This window comes from Haliaeetus albicilla, chromosome 2 (assembly GCF_947461875.1).
Source record: "Haliaeetus albicilla chromosome 2, bHalAlb1.1, whole genome shotgun sequence".
In the NCBI taxonomy this organism is placed as follows: Eukaryota; Metazoa; Chordata; class Aves; order Accipitriformes; family Accipitridae; genus Haliaeetus; species Haliaeetus albicilla.
Window position 1 is genome coordinate 57,863,097 of NC_091484.1, and position 23,508 is coordinate 57,886,604.

Genomic DNA, 23,508 nt, shown 5'->3' on the forward strand with positions numbered 1-23,508 from the left:
ATGGCAGGGGGGTTGGAACTAGACGATCTTTAAGGTCTCTTCCAACCCAAACCATTCTATGATTCTATGAGAGCTACTAAAAGTGTCACAAATTTTTTATACTCCCTTGTAAAATAGATTTTGAAGCTTGAAGATATAACTCAACAAATATAATCACAGCTATTTGTGTATACTGAACATCAGTCTCTGGTCCTGACACTACTTCTTAATGTGGTTAAGATGTAGTAACACAGCATGTCCTTACTGTGTTAAACTTCAGTAAATGCTTGAGTACTTATTCAGCTGGGTTCTTATACCTAACACGTGGTATTACAGAAAGTTCTTTGGCAAAGTTATCTGTGTAAGTGGTTGTAGGACAAGGGCCATTTTTTAGCAATTTCTGATTTTATTCTAATTTGAATAAAACTTTAGCTAACATTTTCAAAGGCTCTGGGGACAAACCCACATAATTCTATAGAACTAATTAAAGACAACTTCATATCTTAGATCCTCTTATCAACTTCATGTTGAATATTTTGTGTTTAAGTTTTATCCTGGCTAATTCACTTTTTATAGCATTAAATGTAAAACTTCAAAATTATGTAGAAGAATATAAAAAATATGTTTCAAAAACTAGCAAAAAACTTCATTTTCCCAGTTGGGTAGATAATAGTTTATTTTCAGTACAGTGAGAGATCACATTTTTTGACAGAAATCTAAATTCATAACAGTTACACTTACAGTAATTTTTAAAAGGCCTTACTTCAGCTGCAATTATAACCGGATTTCAAACTTACTTCATGATCTAATGTCTCTTCAGTATAGCAAGGGACAGTGATATATTTCTCATAAACAGTGTTCTAGCTCGTCCAGCTTAACTGGAATCCTGATGGTAAAGTCACATATTCAGCATGAAATTTTATATAGACTTGATGAGATGTAGCAGTAAATGGAGCGATGTTTGTATCCTAAAATTAAAGACAAGAAAAATGAGCTTTATAGAACATCAAGATCCTTTGGAAAAGCCAGTCGGAGAGTTAAAACTGAGGCACAAATTGGATCATAGGTTGGAAGTGACCTCAGGTCTGTGCTAGATACTGCTGTTGCATTTCTCCCTCAGGGTATTACAAATATTTAAATCACAAATACAAAGCAATATATCTTAATACCTCCCACTAGATGTCACTGTAAGGTCTGCATTGGAAGGCTCCTAAGGTGCCACACACCCCTCATGCCTTCACTTCCACTCATCTATGTGGAATTCATGCCAGAATTGGGGAAACAGTCTTGAATATGAAATAGTAAAGATTCATTTTAACCACTTACAGGATCAAAGACAGTAGGCAATACATACCATCCCACAGTACGGCCCGGCTGGGGGATAGCTGGCATCTGGCCCATTGTAAAGGATCAGATAGTTGCTACTGCAATCCCCTGGGTCATCGATGCTGATGAAATCAAAGTTCACTGTGACAATTCGTCCCTTGGGTGCAGTAATGGCCCACTCACAATCAGTGTTGTTGTGGTAAGTTGCTGGGTAGCTGGGACTAGCAAAAGAGCCAGTGATGCCGTATAATGTTCCTCCGCATCCTGGAAACAGACACTGTTAATTAGCTTAGAAGGCTTAGTTTCACAAGATACTGCACGGTGTAGTACATTAGTACAGTAGCACTGAAAAACAGAGAGACACTGGGAGCTGGAACAATGAATGTGGATAAGGGTATTATTCCAATAAGAGACAAAATTGAGGCTCTAGCTTCAGCAGCCCGAGAAGAATATGCAATGGGCATTAGACCATCACTGGATATTAAAAATAAAAACCAAAACCCCAAACCTCTTTGAAACAGGAACCAAAGTCTTAAGCCTGTGCCTTGGTCAGTTCAGTTTCCAACTACTCAACTAGAGACAAATACTCTTTGGGTGTTCTTTGGAATGAAAAGTAGTGAATCCTCATGTGATAGAAAAATACAGAGAACAACTCAGAGAAAATAGTCATCTTAAATAAACTAAAGGCCATTTATACCAAAATTCAATCTCCAACTGTGGGCAGAATCTGCAGATGTCCTGGGAGAAATGCAAGTTTATAGAGTAAGAGTAAGCATGTGCAGATCATGCCCCAGATTATTCTCACAGTCTCCAAGAAGTTTCAGCTCACAGCTCACAGAGATGCCATCTTTGTATTTAATAGTATTTATCAGATGTCTTCCATTAACTTGTTCAGGTAGCCCTTGTATCCATGCAAATTGCAGCATTCTATGGGATGGAGTTCCACAGCTTAACTGCATACTATGTGAAGAACTGGTTTGTTTGGTTTGTTTTGAACCTATCACCTCCTGGCTTTATCTGATGGCCTCTAGTTCTTCTATGGAAAAAGTCAATGAACAGTTGATGACTATCATCAGATATCACTCAATTTTATAGACCTCAGTAGTTTCTTAACCAGATTAAAAAGTCTCAGCACTCCTCATACAGAAGCCATTTTTTATGTTGAGCCCTTAGTTATACTGGATTCTTGATAAGAGGAGGAGACCAGAACTGTGCACATCATTCAATTTGTGTGTGAACTTTGGATTTATACAGTGGCTGTCCATTTGTTCTCTCTTCCTTTCCCAGCAATTCCTAGCACTGTGCTGGCCTACTTGACTATTAGTGAGCAGTGACCTCTTGTTTTCATGGAACTATTTTACGCCCAAGATCTTGTTGCTGAGTACTAAAAGTCAACTCAGAGCCCATATTTTTGTAAGTAAAGTTAAGATTGTCTTTTTTTGCCCATGTTCTTCATCAACACTTTCCTACACTGAACTTTATCTGCCTTTTCATGACCAAGCCACTCAATGCTGTAAGGTTATTCTGCAGTGCTTTTCAGCTGGCCACGAGCTTTCCTACCTCCAGTAACTTAGTGTCACGAAGAAACTACTACCCAGCTATTCACTGCCATTTCATAAGCCATTTATGAATGTCTATGATATAGTCACTACACAGCATTATATTTAGGTTATTTTCTTGGGGCAAATTTCAGTCCTTTTCAGGCTTAGCAGTGCCTAGATCCTAGGCCATGTCACAATTGGACTTTTAATGGAGTAGGCTGGGTCACTACCACCACTATGTGGATCCCAAGATAGATGTTCCTGATATTTTTTTGACCTCTCAGTGAAAGAGGTAGATCTTCATCTTAAGCAGACTACATCATCTGAGGTTGCGAAAGTCACTATTAGAGAGAGGGAACTGCTTCCATCACATAGAATGGATCTTGCCCCACTGGTCCTGAGGAAAAACTACCTCTCTCCAGTCACTGAATAGTGTGGACAACAGCTTAAGTGTTGATGAAGCAGGGCCCAAACTGAGCAGGCTGAATTCCACATTTCTGTATTTTCCCTCTATGGACAATTGCTAAGTGGAATTACTTTGTAATTACAGCCTTACCCGTTGAGGATGAAGTCCATGTAATTTCATATCCATCATGAGCCCCTGAAAAATCACTCTTGAAATGAATGTAGACAACATGATTTTGGGGGAAGATGGGACTGGGCACAGTGTTGCCACAGAACCTGCCAAGTAGTGGTGACTGCACATCACTCCCATTTCTGACCTTCAAGGGACACAAAGAACATTGTCAATTTTAAATCCCTATGCCAGTTATACACCAATACAATTATGCAGTGATATAAGCACAGCACAAACTATGTAGTGACTTGCATGCATACCATAATTGTCATTTTAATACTGTTATTTTTCCTACTATATATTCTTGTATAGAAGGAAAAAGAGATCATTAACCAGTCTGTCTGAGGTTTGTAAGTAATTGCACAGAACAAGTATCATCAGAAACAGGTAGCTAAATTTTATGGAGTGGTACATCTCCTGACTGAAAAAATTACTTGACTAGTAGCTAAGACGTGCTTTTAAAATTCAAGCCCATGTTTTACTTTTCAAGAGAAATGTTAATATTCCAGATAAAAAGATTAATTCTTTACCCTGCAGACCACTCTTTTCCCTGGTCACGTTAAGACACAGATCATATTACATAGTTCAGGTTTAATCTGATTTTTGTCTGAGCTCCAATAATGCTGGTGCTTAGGTCCATTTCTTGAGACAGTAAAGAGGATATGAAAGGAGAACTAAATAATGATGCTTTCACAGACATCTGATTTTTGTCATCTGACCAGTGAATAGGGAAACCTTCAACAAGCATGAAAGGCCAGAGTGGGGATTGTGTAGGAGGATATGCTTTTTATTGACACAAAGTACCTTTGCAAGTGTCCTACACTTGTTACTAGAGCTCCTTTTTTTTTTTTTTTAATAAAAAATGTATTTTGAAAAAAAAAATTTTAAGAAAAATATCAAGCAGATGGAATCTACTGCTGGAACGAAAGCACTTATATTCATGGCTTTCTGTTCACGCACAGATGTTAATATTGGATGAAAGCAATCCCGGCTTGCTCTGTTAACTGGGTAACAGCAACAAGAGCTGGGTAAAGATGAGTTAGCTGATAATGAAACTGTTTATTCATTGGGTTTGGAACTACTATAGTGTGTATTGTTTAACCTCTTACTGTCACATCTGAGTACCTTTCACCATAAAACTGTAGCAATAAATTGGTCCCTAATGTCAGCTCAGCTCAGGCTTGACCCAAGCTTATTAAAATCCTTTGAATTCAGCAGATTTTGACACAGGCCCACAAAATATGTATACTTGCTTGATACCTCTAGGAAATCACGTGAACACTGGATGCTGTCTTCCAAGCTGAAAGCATGGAAAAAGAGAGAAATCGTGTGATTCATGGGAGCTCGTAGAATGATAGAACAGTCCATATTATTGGGGTGATGACCAGGCCAGCCAGGGCTCTTCAGGTAACCAAATGGCTGGTTATACTCTCTGCTGCAACCTTGAGACAGAAAACCAGAAACATGTAATTGCTTCTCACTGTATGCAATAAACAAAGAGAATGGTAGGTAGATTTTTTTAGACATTTCTTCAAGTTTACCTGTAGCTTGATAGGTAAATCTGACTCCGTTATTAATCATATATTCATCTGATTTGAAAGTCACGATGGCTGTGCGATCGTAAGAATAAAATTCAGGGACTGGAAAAGTTTCAGTGCCACAGAATCTATGGACCGATCCTTGGCTGTGCTGGAATTCAATACATGTCACAAGTTACTTAATGATATAATTCGGTTTTCTACTTACTGAACTTGAGGTGAATAAATGTTGTGGTTTAACCCCAGCCAGCAACTAAGCACCACGCAGCCGCTCACTTACTTCCCCCCCATCCAGTGGGATGGGGGAGAGAACCGGAAGGAAAAAGGTAAAACTCATGGATTGAGATAAGAACAGTTTAGTAGAACAGAAAGGAAGAAATTAATAATGATAATAATAACAATAATAAAATGACAGTACTAATAAAAGGATTGGAATATACAAAACAAGTGATGCACAATGCAATTGCTCACCACTTGCCAACTGATGCCTAGTTAGTTTCTGAGCAGCAATCCCCCCAAGCGAACTCCCCCCGGTTTATATACTGGGCATGACATCCCATGGTATGGAATACCCCTTTGGCCACTTTGGGTCAGCTGCCCTGGCTGTGTCTCCTGCCAACTTCTTGTGCCCCTCCAGCCTTCTCGCTGGCTAGGCATGAGAAGCTGAAAAATTGGTGACTTCTTAGTCTAAACACTACTTAGCAACAACTGAAAACATCAGTGTGTTATCAATAAACATTCTTCTCATACTGAATCCAAAACATAACTCTATACTAGCTACTAGGAAGAAAATTAACTTTATCCCAGCCGAAACGAGGACAATAAATCTTTCAACACTTTCTATACCAGTTATGCAATGCATTTTAAAGTTCTCATGAGAATCACTTAATAATGTCTCAACATTTTATTTGTTATGTATTGTTTATTGTATCTCCCCTCAATTATTGTAAGAAACAAACCAAATGTAACAGGTATTTTCATGCCAATATAAGAAACAATGAAAGAAGGTTTAGAATAATATAAAACAAGGGACATAAACAAGATTTTTTTTTCTGGTTCTTTTTACAAACCCTCCTCTTGGCATGAATATTCATTTTTATTACGGTTCCTGGATGGGAGGAAGTACAATTAGTTATGAAAACATGCTGTTGGGCAGTATTTTCTGGGTTTTAAGTTTGGCAGCTCTGTTACTTGGTGCAACTGTGAAAAATTGTGTAACACTTACCAGGTCTAATTCAATGTGTGTATAGCGTGCTTCCATGAGGTCTGTGTACCAATTAGTTAACACACCTTAAGCGGGGCACAGTGCATAATGCTTTGGATATGGCCCTCACATAGAATCATCAATAAATCTATTACCAAATGGTGAGTTTTTTCTCTCTTTACAAAGAGTGAAGGGAAGTGAATGTGAATGGGGAATGGTATCATCTGTAAATTTCTTACTGTTGGTGAATCCTGGAGCTCTAGGTAGTTCTGAGAACAGTCCTGGTCAGAATGGAGGTGGAAGGCCTCAACCACCACCCTGACTTGCTGATGTGGGGGGGCATCAATGACCCAAGTACAGAGAGTAAATGGTGGATATTCATTTGGGAAGTTAGGAGATGTTGCAGTCAGGGATGTAGGAGTTGCATTATATATTCCTCCACACGGTCCTGTGTAAAACAGTAATAAATGCATCATAGAGTGGAAACCTTTCCAACTGGCAAAGAATATTTATTGAGCAAAATTACACTGGACAATATACTTTTGTATTTACCTGTCAATCTCTAGAAGAAAAAAATCTTAAGTAAAACACATGCTAATGCTGTGTCAATGTATGTTATAAAACTCCAATAAATGTTTGTTCCCTATAATATCAGCGTATTTGTTAACAATCTGTGAATGTTCCTGTTTTGCACTCCAGACTGACAGCCATCCCACAACCAGCCAAGACCAAAGAGAATTGCACTAGAGTCTAGCAGTGCTGCTTTTAGCTTGGTTATAGATGCTGTGCTAAGGACTCTTTGCCCCTTCCTGACCCCTATATCTAGAACAAAATTTGATGATTTATTATTTAAACATGTATTTCCACAAAAGAGTCACAACAATGTACATGGATACATATATATGTATACTTACGATCCACTGTGGTGTAGGTAGCATTGAAACCCTCCCTTTCCACAGAATTGTCTGTGATAAATTTCACAGTCAAGGAATTATGGGTAGAAAGAAAAGGAGCTGGCACTGTAGATCCACAGAACGTGCCAGCTAAATTGGCATTTTCATTATTGCCATCGTAAAGCTGAAAGAAGAAATGTATATAAGCCACTAATAGTTCAGGTGCAACAAACAAATAAATAGAATAAAATTCTCTGACCCCTCCCGACATTACAATTTCTTTTACTTGAAAGCACAGTATGTGCTCTTGTGCTTTAACAGGATGTTCTTGATGACTATAATTATTCACTGCCATATTAACTAATTCTGTTGGACAGTGTAAATCTCATTATGGAGCATTCTGGTCCCGTCTTAGCAAATCTATAAAAAATTTATTCTATTTTAATTTGGCATTCTGGTTTCTTTTTTTATATGTAATCTCAAAGCGCTTTTCAGTGAAAAAGGTTCATTTTATTCAGCAAAATGTAAAATTAATTCCTAGTTTCACTGAGCATCTCTAATGCTCAACAGGATCTATAACAGTTCTTGGTGGATCTTGTTTAGCAGCATTCTGCTAGCCTACGTTTCGTATGCTCTTCTCCAAGAAAATAGCTTTCACAGATGCGCATTGAGCATCAAGACTTATTTATTCAAAATTTTGTAAATTAAAGTCTTTTCAAGTAATTGTGTATGATAATGAATCTGCAAGTTTACTTTCGAAGTGCTTGAGTTTTGTTTTGTTTCTATTCTGTGAAATAAATACTCTTTTATATAGGCAGTCTAAGACCAAAAGTGTGTCCCCATAACAATGTTAAAACTATTACTGGTTTCCAAAAAGGCAGGATGTCATCTGGAGTAGTAATCTAACCCAATGAAAAAAGTTTTAATTATATTAAGCAATTTAATTTCTTCATAAGACCATTTTCTATTAATTAAGTTTTAGCCTCATGGAGATGATAGTGGATTGTATCTGACTGATATTTTCTTGTTAAAATACACAGCTATCTTACTTTGACGTAATCGTATCGGCAAGTCTGAGCAGACTGTGCTTCAAGCATGAATGAATTGAAGGTGAGGTTGACCAGTTTGTTTACAGGTGCAGTTATGATCCATACACAGTCCAGATTTTTCTCATATCTTCTGGTCACATTGGAGACTGGAGAGCCAAATGTATAAGCTGAATTTGTCAAGTAACCACCACAGCCGTGCTGAGGTCCTGTTGAAGAAGCAGAAACTTTTCAAAAGCAATTCCTGGCATTTATTTAATCTTCAACTCTTTAATGCAAGCCAGCAGCTTTTTTCTGTGCTACAGAATTTTACTGTCCTGTCTCACAAGGAATATCTGAATGATTAAAAGGCTTTCAACACAAATAGCGTTAGATAGATACAAATCACAATTAGATTTAGTAGAGTGAATTAAGAAAGGCTCATGTCTTCTCTTGAATGTAAAATGAGTATCCATTTTGAAAATATAGCAACAGATTTTTTAAAAGGGACTGTAAGAAGACAGGGGACAGAAATTAAATAGAAGAATGGTGGTTAGAAGGCCTTTTAATGTAATTCTTACCTGCTGGTAAGAGTATTTGGACAGTAGGGGGCACTGGGTTGTTAACTTTGAAAATCTGGTTAAAAATTAAGTTGCTCATTTTGGCAATATGACCTCGTTCTGGGGGATTGACTTTGGCAGCCTGATGCTGGGACCCAGACTCATATTCAGGAATCTAGCTAGAAGGGACTTACTCCTGGAAGCGTTTTGCTTGGTGGGAACTTAAAACCTCTCTGAAAAGCAGGCTGCTTTTCATTTGGGTCTCCAGACAGAGCTAAGTCCCTTACTGTACTTACATGCTGTGAAATTTCGAACCCTGTAATGTTTTCAGTCACATTGAAAGAAATTACTTTTGGACAAAAGCAGTTATTAGAAGATCAGAACCCTTTTATTGCATCTAATTACAAACAAGCAAAAAATACAGACCATCTGAAGGGATTGGTTTTTTACTTATCTTTTTTTTTTTTTCCCCTGTAGTTTGATTTCCAGAGGTTGGACTGGGCTAGTAAATCTGAACAATTTATTTACTTTATGCTTCCTTCCCCAGTCTCTGTGAGGTCTCCTGGCCATTTATTTAACTCAGGAATTCAAATTAAGTATGGTTCCTACTCTTGCTTTTGAGTCTGAGAAAAAGTTTTTGTAAACTGCACAGAGCAAAGTGGTAACTGCAGGGAGCCTGTTGTCTCCCACAGTGTATCATTTTAGGAGAATTAGATAATAAACAAAGCTACAGCTGTGGCTAAGCAATGTGAATGGAGTTTCAGAGCTTCATCTGCATGTGTAAAATATGCCTGTCTGGCTGACTTACAGTGACTTAACCTTGACACACTGATATATTTCTGGGCATATAAAACTGCACCCTACTTGAGCTACAGTATCACAAAAGATCACTCTGGTGAAAAATCAGCATCCAAGTATCAGGATTGCATCAGTAATGCAGGACTGGAGAGAACCCTGTCTTGCAAGACTGTAATGGTTAAACCAGAGTGACTAAGGCTAAATGTCATCCTGCTCTACTAACCAAAGCCGGAAAAACCCCACCCTAAAAAGAAGTTTGCTTAAAACCAAAATCTTAACAACATGAGATTTAAGCTTTTGCTATAGCTAAAAACGAACAGAAGAAACTTATTACAAAGTGAAAAAGTCAGGAATTAATAGATTCTAGTCCAGTTTCGTGGGCTGTTAATGAAGTCAGAAACTTGGAAAAGTGTTAGCATTCATTCGAACGCCACTGCAGAAGCCGACAACAAACAGTGGGGAAAATGCGAGCAATAAATCACGTTCTTACAAACAGTCTAGGAAGGAGGGAAATGTCAGACAAGAGGGTGCCTGGGCCCTAAGAGTGCAGTTTCGCTATATTTTTCTCTGGGTTCACCCTTCTGCATGATTTATTCAGTCCCTCTGAAACAATCTTGCTGGAGCTGTTTCCTGCTCGGCATTTTGGACACCATCTACTAAACATAACATTAAGCATATAATCATTAGGCATAGATCATAGTCTAACCATCCAGCCCTGCAATATTGAATCTGGAGTGATATACGGGTCAGACACCTTACAAAGCTCCCCTTCACCCTTTTTAGTGTTAGAGTTGCAGAGATGCCAGTTAGACCATTGCAACAGGAGTCAGGGAATTGCCACAGAGCCATGCAACAGAAAGGCTGTCAGTGCTGTTGGACTGTCATTTTTTTGGATATCAAATGTCTGGACCTTTGCAATGGTGCACTTCACTGCTAGCTGTGCAGCTATAAAGACAGCTCAGATGACAAAAAATACAGATGTGGGTAAGCTATGTTTGTACAGCACATAAAATGGACCTGACAGAGAGAGAAATAGGCCAAATCCTCATCATCAGAAAATTAATTCTAGCTAGTATAGCCAATAAGAGCATCTAAGGGAGATAAATAGCTAAAAGTATGATTTACAGTTAATAAAGATGAGGTTTCATCATTAGTTTTCACAATGCTTAGCCCTCTCAGCTGGGGTTGAGTCAGCTGCTTACAGGACAGTACATTATGGCTATACTGGAATCCAACCAGATATCAAGTAGCGCTGCATCAAGTCAAATAAAGAGCAGCCCATGTTGAAAAATCTATCCAACCTGGTGCTTTTCAGTACTGATCATCTGATTGCAGCCACTAAAAGTTACAGAATAGTGAACTTGTGTAGGTCTAGGGAACACCCACAAGTAAATGAAGAACCAAGTGCTTAACAGGAGGGAACTCACACTAAGAGAAAAACTATTGCACTGCATTTTAGCCAGGACAGAACTCATTGTTTTAAAAACCAGCACCATTTCTCAATAGAAGGCCAAATAGTAGCCATCTGGCCTGCTGGTGATCATTGATGGAATGGTACTCATCACTGGCTAACACAGCCAGAAAAAAATGTAGCCAAAATTTAGGCAAAATCTGGAACTGAGATGTCTGTTAATTTGTAGGACAGACTGTTAGATATTAAAAGGTAAACTTGATAAAAAGAATAAGAAATGTACCTTATAGAACAATTTGCATATGAGCAGATGGACTGACTACATGGCTTACTGTGTTTTTCAGTCTCTGGTTTCTTATTTAAAATAAAAATCATAAGGTCATCATAAATCAGACTGCAATCTTGTGCCTCTCATAAACAGCTTGCCAGAGAATACAAATTATCAGAATAACTAGGGCACACACTGTCATCACTAATTGCTTTTGGTGGGAAGCATTAACGAAACTAAAAGGCTGAAGGACCATTCAGAAAAGAAAGAATTGCAGGTCCCCTATGGCAAATAAAAATAATTACAGCAGAGAGCAAGCACATGTTTCTCTGTTAAGAGTTACATCCTCTAGATAGGGTATGAAGATGAAGACGAATCTTTGAAGCTGCCTGCCTTTGAAGCACAGCCAGGTGTAAGATTCATTTATATGGGTATGGATGCAGTGAAAGGAGCCTACTGAGTAGTTTTACATCTATCAGAAACAACTAAACCAATGACATTTCAAAACACAATGATCTAATTTTGCTGCCCTTCCCTTACTAAATGAGCACAACAAACATCTACCAGAAGGCAGCAAAGTTCAAAGAACTGTTCTAGTTCTGCCTGAACAGTAATGAAAATCCTCTTCCAGATTTCTGAACCACATTTGGTCTCACCTAGAAGCATGCCTGGGAACTCTAAGCTACTCTCTGATCTGAACTAAAAATCAGAATAAGCAAGGATTAACTCTGCCAAGACTAATGCTTCTTTCCTGATGGGTCTTATTTCCAGTGCAGAGGAATGGCTGGACTAATTGTGGCTGTAATTATTAGCTTATAGCTTGTTTGGATCATGGCTCAGAAGGATATAGGGCTGGAGGGAGGAATTGTACTGTCGCGTTTTGTCTCATGGCTGATACTGAAGGTTGGTAAACCTTCACAAGCTGAGCTGAGCTGTTCCCATGTTTGGCAATCACTGTACAGACATTGAGACTTTGTGTGGAAGCAGGACCCTGGCAGTAGTGGCAGCCCTGACCACAGTGCCTGCAACGTTTCAGGAGGACACTTCTGAAAGCACAGGACTCTTTTTAGTCCTCAGCCTAGTCTTTACACAGAAAGGGTTTCTGACTGGTTTGATGGCCTGGCAATGGTTCCAGCAGTGACATTTAGGACTGCAAATCCCCAGTCTCCTGCTTTAGCAGGATTTCACAAATGCAGTCAGATGAAGTTCATATTCTTAAGTTTTTAGACTATTGGCTGATCCCAAATATGACAGTCCAGACATACTCTTTGCCAAGCCTGCCCTAGTTCTGCAAAACTGTCATGTATGTACCATCCTATCCATCTCCTCGATGTTTGCCTGGGCAGACATGCAGTCTGCCCTCATTCTAATACTTTCTAATACTGTATTAGCATACTTGTTGGCATCACAGCCACCCAGGCCTTTGCAGATCTCTCTTGCGATATGAATCAGAAATGTCTCCTCACCCTTTGTTTGCATGCACCGGAGTACAGATTTTCAGCTGAAGCAGTCATTGACTTTAGTGAAGCTAAGACAACTCATGCCAGCAGAGTTTGCCAACAGTTGTGGGAAGTGCCTTTAGTCTGAATATCCCATTGGCTTTTAACTGTTTAGTCACCTACAATGTTTAATCGCTGTGTATGAAAACTATTTTTCACCTCATTTTTTCAGATCAGTCAGAAATTTCATATTTAAAAGTCTACCTCTTTTCCTATCTATCCAGTTCGAGTATGCAAACCACTTCTATTTATTATGCTTTGGGAGAAGAAATGTCACAGACATTAAATAACTGACATTTCTGAGAGGCATTTGTAGACTATCCCTTAGCTCAAAAGTGGTATTCTTTTCAGAGATATTGAAGAGATGTATTTCAACACTGCAAGTGCTTTCTAAATTTAGTCAGATTTCAAGCCCAAAATTTTTAGCCCAAGAATACATTTGGAAACAGTCCAGGAATTGCGACTTATGAACATATATTCTGAGCTTGTTATAGATGTTCTTATTTTCATAGACTATAATAAGATCAAGAAAAGATATTATTAGCCATGACTTATTCATTATTTTAATAGATTAAGCTAATCATAGTTAAGCTATGACAGTGTAATGAATCTGAAGTGTGTAATATTAACGTGTAATATATTTGGTAAAAAATTGTGTGAACCAAAAGCCCTAAGAAATTTTTGCAAGAAGTCTTGTGAGTTTCAAGCAATTTGCTTCTCAGTTAGACCCTCTGCAGTACCAAGCTCTAAGTCCAGGTTGGGTATCTTGAGATACACTCCTGGAAACTTGTCCTAATGGGCTGTGATATCTCTGCCATGCACTGCTGCTTTTCCAAAGGCATGAGAAGATCTAACAGCATTCACATGCCACAGTCAAGGACACGTTCTTCTAAGATTTGTTTTTGTTGGGGGGAGAAAAATTTGCAGGAAAGCTGAGATTCAGCTGTGCTGAGTCCTTTCCCACCTAACAGTCCATAACTGCTGTTGTCAGTACAGGTGCCTGGTGCCACCTACAGCAGGTGCTAACATTATTTACATAAATCAGTGCAATGAATTACTTCTGGTGGTGTAAGACTTTAGAAATGACTCACAAAGAAACACCTAACCCTGACATATGCAATAGAATAACCAAACCAATATTTTACACCTTATATTGCCCATTCAGAACTGGGGGGGTGGGGGGAGTTCAGCAATTCTGAACAACCCCAAAAAGCTCTGCAGCAACTGCACATGCTGAGCACTGCTGAAAATCTGTACCTAGAAACTGAATAGTGAGCCATGTTTTCAGTTTGCAGGGCAGAAGTGGACTTAGAACTATGTTAAGCAAATTTTTTTGTTGACAAAATAAAATAGCATAAAAATACTGTGAAAATTCTACTGGATCCATTTTTTAATAGTACACTTTAATTTCATTAGGGGAGAGCATAACAGTAAATCCATTAGTGATAGACACTTAGTGTACTGTATTCCAAACAGGAAACAAGTAATTCAATATCCAGCTAATAGGGAAGACAAGATACCTCCGAGTGATTTATCAGGTAAGTTACAGATAATTTTGTCAGAAAGAAAAGCATATAGATTATCATCTATTTCTATTATATGCATACTAGATTATTTATGTCAATTACCTATTAATGCATTTTTCTGGGATATCACAGAAGATTCATTTTTCCAGCTATTTTTCTTCTAAACTCTACTCGCTTAATTTTTTTTTCCTGTGTAAAATGATTAATATTCATTCAATAGAAATGTTCATTCAAATAAAAAGGACAGAGGGATCCTTGAGGGAAAAACTGGGAAAACTCAGGACAATGCAAAGGACAGGGTGTTTGAGGACTTCACATTCCAACAGCCTAATGGTTGCCAAAGGTTTTGGAGGCATTTCTTCTGCCTTAGAGCCTACAACATTAGTTTTCTCATTGTTGCCACCCTATTCTTCTTGCCTGTCTATATCCATCTGGTTTTCCTTGTCCTGTGTTTAAACTAAAATCTCTTTGTGACAGCAGATTGTTGCTTTATTCTGCCCATGCAGTCCCTAGCACAGTGGAATCATGGCCAAGGTACCCCAAGGTAATGCAAACAAGGGATGACATTGGTATTAATGCAGTACACCATACTGCTCTTTAACAAAGTATAAATGTGAATTTCTCCTGCATGTTCACAAGCGATAGTATAAAAAAGGGGAGGGGAAAGAGCTGGCTACAGCTTGAAGTCAAGCAGCATTTAGAGCTGTAGAGAAAAAGCAGGAAATCTTCCTGCCCTCCTCCATCCTACCTTCCCCAGTGTCCCAACTCCATTTCGGTTTTGCCTGTATTGTGTGAAGACAGCTCAGGAAGAGCTTTCTGACTCAACCCACTTACCTAACCATGTGTAACACTTTGCTTCTTGTAAATTCATATGGCTTCCTCAGACAGCCCCCATGAGCAGACCTGCCTTTCAGAAAACCCCTAGATCCTTCTCCAATGGTTTAGAATGTGATATGTTTTTCATTACTGAGACAATGGAGCTATGTACGCGAGCACAGAGAGCTGCCAAGGAGAAATGATGTGCTGTTAATAAGGTCACAGCTACATCTCCCGACAGGGGTTGCTGACTCTTTAAAAACAAGAAAAAACCCCAAACCCTTATATATCTTCTCAGCCTTTGTATCATAAGCCTCAGAGGGATCACAAATTGGGGTGAGAGGGTCACCCCACTGCTGGATGGGAATAGGCAGAAGCTCCATTTATCACCAAAGTACAAAGTGCCTGCTATTACAGCAGGAATGGCAGAGGTATGTGCAGGCTCCGTCCCTGCCAGCCAGGGTCAGCGGAAAAGCTCAGGTCTCCCCTTAGAGCTGGAGAGATAATCAGGAGATCTTTGGCCGAGTCACAAGCTCAGTACACGCAGACCTTATTCTTTGGGGAGAGATCTTAGCTTTCGTTCCTTCACAGAGATCTCATGTAACCAAATGCCTTAAGCTGGTATTGATTTATCTCTTCTCATCCTTTTATTATTGCCTAGAGGAACACACGCTCACTGTGGAAGGGAGGTATAATCTCATTTTACAGACTGAAAACAAAGGCAGAAAAAAGGTCAGTGGTTACTAAAGTAAGAGTCGTCTGTCTTTCCACAAATCTAACACTTGCAGCAGGCTGGGATCTTCCAGTCACCCCAGTTCACCAGCTCAGCCTGAGAGCACATCCAGTGATTCCAAAGATAAGGCTAGTAAGTGCCAAATTTAGCAGCAGAGATAGTGAAATTATAAACCCACCAAACTCCACCAACAAGGGCCATATGTTCCCCTGCCTCAAATGCACCATATCACAGAGTTGGTTGTGACAAAGAATGCTGGTTGTGAAATGTGCACTTAACAATCTAATGCACAGCGTGTGGAGTAGCAAGGTGAAAGAAAAGACATTTGACAAAAAAGGTGAGATGTTGCTGTGCTGCCAAATTAATACTATTTCATACTTCCTGTTAGTCTCCCTTTTCTGACTAGTGGGGGAACGTTCAATATTCTAGTGGGTGCAGGATCAGTGATGCAAACAAATTGTTTTAATTAAAACAGAGCATGTTTTTCTACAGAAATTTCAGGGTTTAACTCTTGGAATGCCTGGTTACTGTCGGTCTTGCTAGGCTTCTGTGAGTTTCCTACTTCATCTTCTCTCTTTCCTTCCATCACAATGGTTATCAGATGGACTCCCTACTAATAAAATTCACAAGAGAGAAAGAATAGATAATGTTGGATTTTGGCTGTACCCCTGAGAGAAGCCTGATCAGGAAAGAAATTGTAAGAGCTTACAAGGAAAAGAAATAGTGTAGTTTGCTACAAACAAGTGTACTGTTTCTGCTTGCTTCTTTCAGATACATAATCAGGGTCACTCACAACATTAAATAAAGAGCAATAATCACGTTATCAGTTGTGCTTCCCCAGGGTAACTACAGAATAATGCGCTCATTGCCATCCAACAGAGAATGAGGCTTCTTGTTTCTCTACAGATACCATCTTCCTTATAAGAGATTTATCATTATTAATTGTCATCTGATTGCATTTGGACTCTTACAAAACCACATGGGGTTTATCTTTTGACAGACATGAGGGAGCTTCTCTAAAGCACCTTTTAGAATAACAGGCTTTTAGATCTTCATGGTTTTATTCTCTTTCATTTGAAGCAGAATCTCAGACCTCATAGTACAAAGACGTGTCACAGATTTTCCTGGCTCTATTTTTTAGACAAGTCAAACTGGGAACGTTTATAGGAATGTGACTCATGTTTTCCTTTTATAACATAGTTTTCTACTTTTTGGCCATTTTGTACTAGCATGGGGCTGTCAGGATCCTTCCTAAGGACTATGTGGTTTAGTCCTTGTGGATTGCTTCCCACAGTGGAGAAAGAAGACCTACCATTAAGCATCTCACCACCATGGGCTCTTCGTCACACAACCCATATCTCTGCATGGCCATCTTTTCCAACTTGCAAATCCATTGCTCCTCAGTAACTCCTGCAACATGACAACCTCCCTTTCCTTGGGATCCTGCAGAAATGTGCCTCCAAAACTTAGCCTAATAGATGTCAAAGTTTATTCATAAAAGGCTTCTCCTCACTCTAGGAAATTATCAGGCATGGTACTGACTTGAAGAGCTTGGCTTGTGTTCTGTTGTGTGCTTAAGCAGAATCTCTGGCAAGTTGCACAAATAAATCTAAAGTCAGTGGCTAAAAAAAATTGACTATATGCCAACAAGAAGAGCAAGAGCTTGGGGAGTTCCTGATGATCTCACCCTGGAAGCATGAACCCCAGCTGTGGGGGATCTCTGACAACAGATACCTAATGCTTTCAAGACAGCAGCATGTGAAGAAACATTATGTTACTTGAAATAACAGTCCACAAAAGTGGTCTTAAAGATTCTTGTAGCAATTACTTAGAGTGAAGCAAAGGAAGAGTTAATAATAGTGATGACCATGAGGTTCTGTGGGAATGTTTTTCTTGGCAAAGCCTGTAGAACCAGTTATTTTCCTTATCTGTAAATACTTTCTCAGACTGTATCAAATGAGAAAGTCCCTGGCTAGGGGTTGGGAGGGGATTCAATGACTCAGCAGAAGGCTATGTTTGTTCTGCCACAAAGGCCTTTCATTCTGAACGGTCTGAGTACCAGCCTTGTAGACTAGACAATTACTTCTTTCTAGATCACAAAAACCATTGAGTTAATTACCCGGGAAACTAGTAGCAATGACATGAAATCAATTTACATGTAATAATTTGTTGCTTGTCATTTCTAAACAATTCAGATGTTACAAGAAGGTAAAAAATTCCTTTTACACCTTGAGCTTAAAAATAGACTACTGGGCTTAAACCTTTTTTTAAGGCAATAATCAAGTTTTGCCCCTGACTCTTGTGTCCATCAAAACATTTAACATCCAGTGCCTTCTCACTATGATCCCATTTATGTTATGGCCAGTTAACCAGACTGATCCACAAAATCAGCAGAGATCAGCACAATGGTACCTGGGGGGAACGCCAGTCTTAACTGGTCTTAACACTTTAGTTTTTAAAAAAGTGAGCAGTGAACTGCAAGAAAATGGAAATGGAGGATGGATGGAAAGGAGGCATCTTTAGGGCACCACCAACCCTTGACTACAAAAGAAAGAGTTCTCGGGTATTGCCAGATTTCCTTCAAAAGAGAGGCCTTTGCGTGCCGCTAGGTCTTCAGTCACCCAAGAAATGCCTGTGCGTTTCAGAGAGGCAGGGAAAGATTAGCAAAGAATAAAAGGAATCTGTTCAGAATCAGAGCTGGAATGCAGGGATTCTATAAGCCTAGTATTTACCTTAGTTCACTCAATTTTGACAAAATCAGAAACATTTTCCTGCTTCCAGCACCCCTAGTGAGTGAGACCGTAACCACTCCTCACCAAAGGAAATTACTTACCAGCAGATTCTTGGGGTTACGAGTCTGATAATAATCTTACCTAAGGTCTCCCTGAAAGATGCTTTCCATCCCCTGCCTGCTCCAAAGAAGTCAGTGTTAAACACCAGGAACAAGTTATTACTGGAGCTCTTAATATTCGGAGGCAGTTCTGAGCCACAGAATTTCCCAAGGAGAGGAGCATGGGTGTCTGAGCCATCATATACAGCCACATAATCTTTGTAGCAGGAGGGAGATATTTCAAGCTGGAAGCTGTTGAATCTGTAAAATACACATGGAGCTTTAGGTATCACACTTTCATTTCTATTCCTGTGTTATGTGTGTTTTTAGTGCTTAAGGAAAGGTCCAAGTAATAGCAATAGCCAAAGCCATACACAGACAGATACCACAAAACATTTCAAGGTACAAGCAAGCAGAACTATTAACTGCATGGCAAAACACTCCAGCCAACCAGCCTCAAAGAAATAGTGACCCTCACCTGCTGGGCCACTTGCAAGGCAAGCTGTCAGCACACCTCAGCTTTCTGTGAAGCAGCAGATCTCCCCTGTGCAAACATACCCTCTCTCACTTCTGCAAATTGCTCAGCCTGCAATTTCCTTGGGCACATGAGGGGCGTATAAAATGCAAGCTCAGAGTGCAGACCAGCTGGGTCTTCTGCTTAGTTGGGAAATGTTCTTTTAATTCACAATCAGCATATATGTTACAGAAGAATGTGTCCATCTTTTAATTTCTCAGTGGCGAAGTTTTGCAGCAGCCATATCCCTCTTTTAGGCAAGACAGCACGCACTCAGAAGTATATTCTTTCTGGGTGGGTATTATTACTTGGGCTGTAAAGTGATTCCAATTCTAAATTCTAATTCTAAAAGAATTCTTTTTTTTCTTATATCAACTCACAGGAGTCTCATAACTCCTCAAAGGCTGACGGCATTTAACTGAAAGCATGAGCTGCATTTTTACAATTTCTTAGTCCTCTTGGTAACCAAAGTGGGAAGTTAAAATTGTGGTGATGTTTTGCACATAACAAGTTACAGAGGAAGACGTAAGGGAGCCTGAGGTTGATGGCTTCAGTAGCCATTTCTCATTTTAGTTCAGCTTTCCCCTTGGAAAAGGAAAGACAGAGAGAAAATTGTCAATAATTGCTGTCTTTAAGTGGAATCAGAGACCCCTCTGTCCCCTTGATGACAAGGTGAACTTGGATTACATACTTGAGCGCCACTACTTTGCCGTATCCAACTGTGATGTAGTATGAGCAGTTCATGTTGTTGTGATAATCAAGAACTGAATGGGCTGGACTGCTAATAACACCAACAGAGCCATTGAAAATGCCACCACAAGCTGTAGGGGAAACAGAAAAAAGAGTGATTAGTGTCTGAATACTAGCTTGGTCCTAATCTTCATATTTCTTGCAGGAGTTCAGCCATAAGGAAAGAGAAGCCCTTGATAAATTAGGAGCAGTCCTCACTGTCATGCCTAGAACTGTTAAATGTGGAGATGTCTATCAGGTTGTGCTCTGCACTGGAAGGCTACACAATATCGAAGTAACAGGTTGTTACTAGTCCATACCAAATGGCAATGGCTCCATGTTTGTGCAGTAAAAGGCTGAGCCTGATTTCAAGTGTGCTGCAGTAGGACCAGGGAGCAGTGGGATGGGGTGGGTGCACCACGCAGCAGCATAAGTGAGGTGTGTGTGGAGTAGCTCTGCACCCGTTCTAGCTTGCCAAGAGAAACCTGGCTGATATGTAGGCAAAGACATTCCCTCACCCAAACCCTGGCCCCATGGAAGCCTCTCGAAGTTTGGCACTGACACAAAAGCAGCTACAATTGCACACATAGCCCTGCCCCTGACTTTTCTGGAATAACTGTACACAGAAGGTCATCATCTCTCCACCTTCTGGCTGGGCTGGGACATTACTGTAGCATTTGTTCTGTGCAGAAAGGCAGAGAAGAGTCCCCAGGTGTCACTAACCATGGGGACTGTTCCCCAGTTCAGCTTGTTCACCTTGTGCTGGGACTTGCCAGCAGTGGGGGGGGCTGAGTTGGAGGACAGCGTACTTGCTCTCCGGCTGAGGAGCAAGTTAAACTCTGCAGCTGTGAACTAAAGGCACTGCTTGGCTCTTCAGGGTTTCACACCATGGATGCTGGGGAGGCCAGGATGTGGCTAATGTTTGTTCCCAGTTTCAGTGCTTGCGGGAACAGAAACGATTATAAAACCAACTCCATTGTTAGCTTCAGCCTTTATTTTATAATCTTAACTTGGCAAAAAAACGTTTCCCTGCGTCCTGTTGATAAATAGCTCAAAGCCACACAGAACTTTTCATGCTTTAAAGGACATGCCATTGCCAAGGCCAGCACCTTAACCAAAGGCAGTCCCACACAGGGTGCTGCTGGACACAGAGTCCCTGGCTCCTCAGCTGGCAGCCTGGAGCACTGGCAGATAAAGGACGGGAGGCAGAGGATAAAGAATGAGCATTATTCTACAATAGGAGGGGGAAGCCTTTTTCTCTTTTTTTTCCATCAAACAATACAACTAGAGGGAAGAGGAATGTTAATTGCTAGAATCTGCTTTGTGTACAGCAACAATCTAATAAGGCTGCAGTCATCTTTCTCAAATGTCAGAAGTCACAAGTCAGATAGCAGCAACTGACTTGAGTGAGTTATGAAGGTCTTTTCCATGAGTAACTGCACAGTGTCATTTCTCGATGCCATTGCCTTTGTCTTATCTGTATCAGGCCATTCATTTTACATAAAGAATTTAGCCTTATGCTTTTTGCTGTGGCTTTGAACATGAGGAATATATTAAGGGAAATACCAAAGTTAAGAACTCACACTTCTCTCTGCAGTTAGAAAATGAAATAGCTTTCAAAAATCAAAGTACTGTCTCTATAAGTTAAACCTAGAAAATACTAAAATTGATTTTGAAAATAAAATTAATCTTTTGGGATATTTATATTTGCAGATACAAATTCTAAACTCAGGTGGAAACTTCTTTTTTTAATACATATTTACTCTTTTAAACAAAAGAGATCTCATGTGAATGACAAAAAGTTTTGGTGGAAATATTTATTAAAAAAGAAAAGTATACCTAGATCCCAATTTTTATTTACATTAATACCTGGCACTGCAAAAGGGTCATCAAATGGAGGCATATAGGTGGATACATTTAAGATCCTGTTCTGCTTCCCGTGTTGTATAACATAGTTTTAGTATAACTAAGAATCAGACCATTCTCCTGTATGTGACAAAATCTTTTACATTAACTCAGTTAAATAAACTGGTGATGTTTCTCCTTAAACATTATTTTAAAAAAAAGAAACAAAACCCAAAGAAAACCCAAAGAAAACCCAAACAACAAAAAAAACCTGCCAAAATGGGTTGCATTTCTTTTCTACAGCAAAAGAAAAGTGTTTCAGTTTCTGACTTGGTCTGTTGTAGTGTCTTGAAATGAGATAACACATCAGTCAGTGACTACATGCACCAAACAGTCCCATGTCTGGGTCCTGAGAGCTCCTCCGGGCAAGTGAAGAGGGAATATGAACCATCTACATCCATCTAAGATATTCCCAATGTGAGGTACAGTATTTCCTATGCTGAACCATTATCCAGCAGGAATATTTCCACTGCCTAAAGCATAGGACAGTGGCTACTCACCAATTGCTCTGTATCTTGCCTGGAATCCAAAGCCTGCAATGTGGGAATCGGTGTAGAAGTTGAGCAGCATAGGTCCAAAGACACTGACTGGGGCAGGGAGCTCATTACCACAGAGCGTGATGAGAGGATGTGGGGTAACCCTCGTCCCACTGAAGATGCTTATTCCATCATAAAGACAAATTCTGCTCAAGAGTGCTGGGGCTGCGCGGACATATAATGCAGAAGTGTTAGTAGCATATTTTCCATGTGATATACTGAGCTGTAAGTATATAGGTGTCACACAGAATAAGAATTAAATTTTATATTACTTTCCATTCCAGGATCTGGGATCTCATTTGCTTGCTGAGGAAGCAAATGTCAATTTTTAAAATGCAGAAAAACTGAGGCAGAAAAAGGTGAAGACACCTCATATATAAGACATCAGACTGGTCTCATTCAATACATCCTATCATCTGGAAAAGGCTCCAGGCCCCTTGAGTTTGTGGGAGTTCATATTTGAGTGAATACCATCTATGAGGAGATGAGAGGACCTAACAAAAGCATGGATCTCCTCTGCGCATCAAAGCAATGCGCCTTTTGTTACAGGCAACCAACTGCCTAGTATTTCTTTCCCCTAATGTAGAAGTCAGCACTCAGTGCAGGGAATTTTAAATCATTAAGAGTGAGAATTTGGGAAAATGAAAAAAAAGTCCATATACTAACATGTTTCAGAGCTGACTTCTTTCTCTCTGAATTCCCTCAAACTTTGGAGTACCTAAACCCAGATTCTTCAGCTTGACTCAGAAGACAAAAAAATGTAAATTTAATCTTGCGTTTTGCCAGTGAAGTGCTGCAACTGTGGCAGTCAGTGGAGATTTGGAGATGACTGAGCAATAGGAAAAAACCCAACTATTTTCAAGAGCAATCTGCTTTAGGGGGCAAATTGGTGCTGATATTAGGGTGAGTGAAAAGCTGCCCATTCAAAAGCACCAAGAAACACAGAAATGAGGAATGTAGCATTCCATTGGTGTTTCCCCTTGGTATTTATTTTCTCCTTTGCAGTTAGATTTCTGGAGGAATGAGCCATACTCTCTGACTCCCTGCCCTACCTTCCTGACTTTCTAGTGACCTCACCATTTGCAACCAGATTCAACTGAGGCGAGAGGTCTCAAATGTATTAAGTTCATATAAATTTCATGAAGGTCAGTAGCTGAGTTACAAGTGCCAGAGGAATGTCCCCAAAGGACAAGCTGTGCTTTCAGTGTAAGGGCGGTGAGTGCGGGCAGAGACCTGCTGAGCACCAGCCACGGGGCCCTGGGAGCTCAGAGCCATGTCACCACCTCCCTGCCCAGCTGGG

The 23,508-nt window shown here is 39.8% G+C and overlaps 1 protein-coding gene across 1 annotated transcript in view; it reads right to left on the bottom strand.

Annotated features, from left to right (window-relative positions):
- Positions 1 to 628: 628 nt before the first annotated feature.
- Positions 629 to 23,508, bottom strand: part of CUBN (cubilin) — a 154,795-nt gene continuing 131,915 nt past the window's right edge. The window contains exons 57-67 of the mRNA XM_069776074.1: positions 22,173 to 22,373; positions 19,730 to 19,859; positions 18,568 to 18,785; positions 8,108 to 8,313; positions 7,080 to 7,242; positions 6,405 to 6,613; positions 4,965 to 5,112; positions 4,684 to 4,865; positions 3,403 to 3,568; positions 1,334 to 1,569; positions 629 to 947 (exon numbers count right to left, since the gene is read on the bottom strand). Of these exons, the coding sequence (XP_069632175.1) occupies positions 840 to 947; positions 1,334 to 1,569; positions 3,403 to 3,568; positions 4,684 to 4,865; positions 4,965 to 5,112; positions 6,405 to 6,613; positions 7,080 to 7,242; positions 8,108 to 8,313; positions 18,568 to 18,785; positions 19,730 to 19,859; positions 22,173 to 22,373 (1,967 nt within the window). The 3' untranslated portion in view covers positions 629 to 839. The remainder of the gene's footprint in view (positions 948 to 1,333; positions 1,570 to 3,402; positions 3,569 to 4,683; positions 4,866 to 4,964; positions 5,113 to 6,404; positions 6,614 to 7,079; positions 7,243 to 8,107; positions 8,314 to 18,567; positions 18,786 to 19,729; positions 19,860 to 22,172; positions 22,374 to 23,508) is intronic.